Genomic DNA, 6,345 nt, shown 5'->3' with positions numbered 1-6,345 from the left:
GCTGAGAGTAATGCCACATGGACACCTCTCTATTCCAAGTCTGGCCTCTTTGGATGGTTTCTACCCACTTTTAGAGATTACATTTGATCAATCTAGAAAATGCCTGTGCTCACTTAAAGGCACCTAAACTTACTCCAAATCACAACCTAAGGATTTTTAGGCTTATTTAAGGATGAGGTATACACAAAGATGCTTCACAGGTGGCTCAGTGGTAAAGAATCAGCCTGCTAATGCAGGAGATGCAAGAGACACATGTCCAATCCCTGGGTTGGGAAGATCCCCTGGAGTAGGAAATGATAACACACTCAAGCATCCTTGGCTTAGACTATTCCATGAACAGGAAAACCTGTAGGGCTACAGTCCATGAGGTCACAAAGAATTAAACATGACAATATGTATGCATAGCCGAAAATAATAAATGAAGACAAAGTCACCCTTTACAGGTCTTGGCAAGAACGAAAAAGTTTTCTTCCATTTTAACACAGAAAGAAGGGCACACTTATCATTTTGATTTTCAGAGCATTGGAAGTACCATCATTGCCCCATTCCTGGGAAAGGAAAGTCTGGCATTATTTTGTCAATTATTTGAAAACATCAAAATTACTCAGCCTTTAAAGAGAATGAAATAATGCCATTTGCAGCAACATGGATGGACCCAGAGATTGTCGTACTGAGTGAAATAAGCCAGACAGAGATGGAGAAATACCGTATGTCATCCCTTTTAAGTAGAATCTTAAAAGAAAGAACACAAATGAACTTACCAAACAGAAAGAGACTCACAGACTTAGCGAACTTATGGTTGCGAAGGGGAGGGAAAGGAACACTTAGGGAGTTTGGGATGGACATGTACACACTGCTGTATTTAAAGGACCTCCTGTATAGCACAAAGAACTCTGCTCAGCAGTTATGTGGCAACCTGGATGGGAGGGGAGTTTGGGGGAGAATGGATACATGTATATGTATGGCTGAGGCCTTTCCCTGTTCACTTAAAACTATCAAAACATTGTTAATTGGGATTACCCCAATACAAAATGGAAAGTTTAAAAAAACAAATTTTTTTAACATCTCTGTGTGGCTTACGGGATCTCAGTTCCCCAACAAGGGACTGAATCCAGGCCATGGCAGTGAAAATTTGGAATCCTCACCACTAAGCCACTAGGGGACTCCCTCAAAAGTTTTCTGGGTTTCAATTTCTCTGAAACTCTAAAGCAGGCCACCAAACTTTTATTAACTGAATAAAGCAAAAATATGGTGTAATTCCCCTAGAGTCCTCAACATGTGTATTTGGCATCTCCAACTAAATTTGTAATTGTAATTAATTTTCAGGGTTAAAAGTCTTTGATTATCCTAATAGTAATTAACCTCTTTTATCTCATATGCCCAAGAGTCATTCTCAATTAAATTCTTAAGAGCAAGCAAGAGTTTCAAATATCACAGCTTATTCATGGCCTATTTTCACAGAGAAAAGGACACATCACATCTTAGATGCAAGAAGAAAATGTTCAAAGTTCCATTTATCTTATAAAGGATTCGGAGTTTCAGAATAAACACATGAAAACAACTGGTAAGCAGATTTAAAGTCAAAGTAATGATGGATTTTGTGACAGAGCTTAACAAAGCTGTAATAGGCAATCCACAGTAGGTCTCAGGCTAGAAAAATAGTTGAAAGGAATGTTTATATTTAGCCCTTGGTAGAACTGTGTGTGTGTGCTCAGTCATGTCCAACTTTTTGTAACTCCATGGACTACAGCCCACCAGGCTCCCCTGTCCATGGAATTCTCCAGGCAAGAACTGAAGTGGGTAGCCATTCCCTTCTCCAAGGCATCTTCTTGATCCAGGGATTGAACCCAGGTCACCTGCACTGCAGGCAGATTCTTTATCATCTGAGCCACCAGAGGTTGCTTTGGTAGAACTATCTCATCCTAAATATCCCTTCCAATGCTAAGACTTTTCTGAATCTAAAATGTTCCAGTTACTCAATTACTCAAAGTAGTAACAAAAGAGGAAACAGACAAAACAGGCTCCATCCTGAAAGCAGGACTCCATCTTGGGCTAGACTGTGGACTTTGAGCTATAGGCCCAATATCTGTGGAAATGACATACCAACTGGAAAACCAGGTCCCAGGAAGGAAGAGCCCCACGGCTCGTACCTAGACTCTCCATTGCCTAAAAGAATACCCTGATTATCTGTGTAACAGAATAGAATCATCATTCTATAATGCTTATTGGGGGTATGACCACAGGCCTATTGATAATTGTCCGCTGTTAAATACCTAGGCTTAAGGCATATGAATCACGGGTTAGCTTTGATTGTATCTTTCTTTTCATTTGTTCAGACTGGTTTCAGGGAATTTGGGGAGGTGGCTTTGGCCACGTACACTTAGGGTATATAAGGTTTTCACAAAAACTGGTTGGGGTCCTTGGCTAAGAGGAGACTCTTCCTTGGACCCACCGGTGTAATAATCTGCACTCCACTATCCTCATTGTCCATCTGAGTGAGTTTCCCGGAATGCATGGCTACAACAGTAAGAACAACATTCCCAAATATGGAACATAGCAATGAGGGTAACATTTTTGCATTAACTAAACTAGGGAAGTGAGTCTTGATCCAGGCTTATGTAACACATCATTTAGACCATAACTAGGGCTTCTCTGACTTCTTTTCCCTCTGTACAAAAGTGGGAATAAGAATCCAGATTGTGACTTTTACTAAAGAATGCATCTTTGGATCAGACAGAACTGGAACTGAATCTGGCTTTGTCACACAGTGACTATGTGACAGGAAAATTATTTAAATTTTGTAAATTTTAAGTTTTTCATGTGCAAAATGTGAATCACAATATCTATTCCCTACTTCAACAGATTGCCAAACATACATGTATAAAATAGCAAAACCTTGAAACAGATTAAAACAGCTACTGACAAAATGCAAGAAAAATATGACACATTCAACATCAATTATAGGGATGATTTAATAGTCACCTATCAGAAATTAATAGATCAAAACAAAAGATGATGTGGAAACAAACACTGCAAACCTAAAAATCAGCAAGAAAATTTTGTATCTAAGTAGGCGATACACTTTTTGTTTTGTTGCTGTTGTGGTTGTTCAGTCAGGTCCAACTCCTTGCAGACCCAAGGATTGCAGCACACAAGCTCCTCTGTCCTCCACTGTCTCCCAGAGTTTGCTTAAGTTCATGTCTATTGAGTCAAGTGATGCTATCTAACATCTCATCCCCTGCCACTCCCTTCTCACATTCTTTTTTAAAGCACTTAGCATATAATGACCAGGAACTCAGTGTATGTTAAGTAATATCACAGCTACCCCTCATGGCTCAGTGGCAAAGAATCCACCTGCACTGCAGGAGATGAGGGTTTGATCCCTGGATCAGGAAGATCCCCTGGAGAAGGAAATTGCAACCCACTCCAGTATTCTTGCCTGAGAACTCCCTTGGACAGAGGAGTCTGCTGGGCTACAGTCCATGGGATCGCAAAGAGTCAGACACAACCTAGCGACTAAACAACAACAAAAATCAGAGTTATTACCTAAAATTTAAAAATAGAAATGAAGGCCTTTTGAGAAGAGTGACTTCACCTCTATAACACTGACTATACAGTACTGAGACCAACTGGTGAAAGTTCCTGGGGAAAAAGGTTTTACCTCAAGTTAATAGAGAATTTCTAAGAGTTAGAGATGATCGAATATGAAACAAGATACATGAATATGCAACTTGCGTGTTTTCCACAAATAAGGATTCTAAGCACAGATAGTTTGACTTTTTGGAGAGGAAGATATGGCAGGCTTGGACAAGTAGCCCCTGGACTGTGAAGCTTTCCAAGAAACTCAGAGCAAGAAAATAGTGCATCATACAGCATTGAGAAGGAATCAAACAAATACAATTCTGAAAAGTTAAGGTTCTTCCTATGTCTAAATATACAAAACACATACTGAGAATTATGGGGTCAGTTTTGAATTGCCCACAGGGTATATGAATGTGTGTGTTTATCTTCCATTTTATTATGTGGTAGAAGCATATGCTGGAAGAAACATGACTTGCAAGGTTAAATAGCTTTAGGGTCTTTACACTATCAAAAATTTTATTATAGACAGAAGTCAGGCAGATGCAGTACAAATCTGAGTTTTCACATCTCCACTTCATATCAATATTTTCCAATTTTTATTACTCATGGAAGGGCTTCCCTGGTGGCTCAGTCAGTAAAAAAAACAAAAACAAAAATGTCTGTCAATGCAGGAGACGTGGGTTCGATCCCTGGGTCAGGAAGATCCCCTGGAGAAGGAAATGGCAATCCACTCCAGTATTCTTGTCTGGGAAATTCCATGAACATGAACAAAGGAGCCTGCCAGGCTACAGTTCATGGGAGTCACAAAAGAGTTGGACATGACTTAGCAACTAAACAGCAACAATATATTGTGCCAGGTTTTAGTTGTGACGTGTGGGATCTAGTTCTCTGAACAGAGATGAACCTGGACCCCTTCCAATGGGAGCAAGGGAGTCTCAGCCACTGGACCACCAGGAAAGTCCCTATTTTTTCATTCTTGAATTGTATGATCAAAATAAGTTGAGTGATTTTCAGTTAGTTATATATTTCAGCTAGTTTGAATAAATTTGGGTTTAAGGAAGGAAATAAGGAGAAAAGAAATATATCAAATAAAAATCAAAGAGTTAAAGAATTCACAGAGTTGCTGTTTTGGGGGGCTTTTTTCCCTAGCCCATCAATTACATAGATGAAAACTGAGGCCAAGGGATTTCCCCAGAGCCACATAATAGAGTCACAGACAGGACTAGAACCCTCTCCCTCTTGAACATTCTCTTTTACATCTAGCAAAATCATAAAACATTTGAAAGACATCGTAAACTGTTCTAACCTGCTTTGTTTCTTCTCCTTCCACACAGAAATGTCCACAAGAAACCAGACCACCATCACTGAATTTATGCTTATCTCTTTCCCTGCTGTCCAGGGGCTTCAGACTTGCTTTTTGTCATTCTCCTGCTAGTTTATACGCTCACCATAACAGGAAACATTGTCATCATTTCCTTAATATGGACTGATAATCGTCTCCAAACACCAATGTACTTCTTCCTCAGTAATCTGTCATTTTTGGACATTTTATTCACAACTACTATTACCCCAAAGTTGCTAGCTTGCCTCTTAGAGGAGGAGAAAACCATATCTCTTACAGGCTGCATCAGCCAAACATATTTCTACTTCTTCCTGGGGACCGTGGAATTCATCCTGCTGGTGGTGATGTCCTTTGACCGCTATGTGGCCATCTGTAACCCCCTGCACTACACCATCATCATGAACAGCAGGCTGTGTCTCCTGCTGGTTCTGGGCTGCTGGGTGGGGGCCTTCCTGTCGGTGCTCTGCCCAACTATTGTGGTGTCCAGGCTGCCATACTGCACTGCAGAAATTAGTCATTTCTTCTGCGACATTGCCCCTTTGCTTCAGGCGGCCTGCACAGACACTCATTTCATTGAAAAGGTAAGCTTCCTCTTGTCTTCTCTCATCCTCCTGACCTCGCTGGTGCTCACCACTGTGTCCTACACCTACATCATCTCGACCATCCTGCACATCCCCTCGGCCCAAGGACGTCAGAAAGCTTTCTCCACCTGTGCTTCTCACATCACTGTCGTCTCCATTGCCTACGGGAGCAACATCTTTGTGTATGTGAGACCTAATCAGAACCACTCCCTGGAATTTGACAAGATAGCCACTGTCCTCATTACCGTAGTGACTCCTCTTCTGAACCCCTTCATTTACAGCTTGAGGAACGAAAAGGTAAAGGAAGTCTTGAGAGAGTCAGTCAGCAGGATAGTTCAACCGCATTCCAAAGGAACATGACACCCAGCGGTCTCAGGACACCTAAGACATGCTTCCTCTATATGTCACTTTGCTCTGCGTGAAGAATGACACAGGATCATGACCGAAGTCTCGAATCTATAGGCAGGATGAGAAAGCATCGCACATCACCAAGAGTCAAGCGTCATGATCTCGCTATGGAAAATCGGGAAGAAATAAGGACTCTTTGGCTCCTTAGTCCTTGGAGTATTTTGCATAAATTAATGTAGAAAGGCAGAAACATTCCAGACTCTGAGTTCTAAGAGCTGATGTCTAACATTTGTTCAGGCACTAATTTCAATGGACTTCAGTAAGTTACTTCTTTAAGCTGCCAGTTGCTCATCTGTAAAATGGAGGCAAGAACTTCTGCTCTGTTTATCTTACTGGGCACTTGTGGCTACAAAATGAGATGATTTCCCTAAAAGTAAAATTGCTTACACATGGAGAGATTGTGGATATAGAAAAGGAAGCTTTCATCAGCCC

The 6,345-nt window shown here is 41.0% G+C and overlaps 1 protein-coding gene across 1 annotated transcript; it reads left to right on the top strand.

Annotated features, from left to right (window-relative positions):
• LOC102188197 (olfactory receptor 6M1-like) lies at window positions 4,919–5,865 on the top strand. Its single transcript, XM_013975793.2, is given in 2 exon segments — window positions 4,919–4,991; window positions 4,994–5,865. Coding segments are annotated over 2 exon segments (945 nt in total).

This window comes from Capra hircus, chromosome 29 (genome assembly GCF_001704415.2).
Source record: "Capra hircus breed San Clemente chromosome 29, ASM170441v1, whole genome shotgun sequence".
Lineage (NCBI taxonomy): Eukaryota > Metazoa > Chordata > Mammalia > Artiodactyla > Bovidae > Capra > Capra hircus.
Note: the sequence above shows the minus strand (reverse complement) of the source record. Positions and strands in the feature narration are given on the sequence as shown.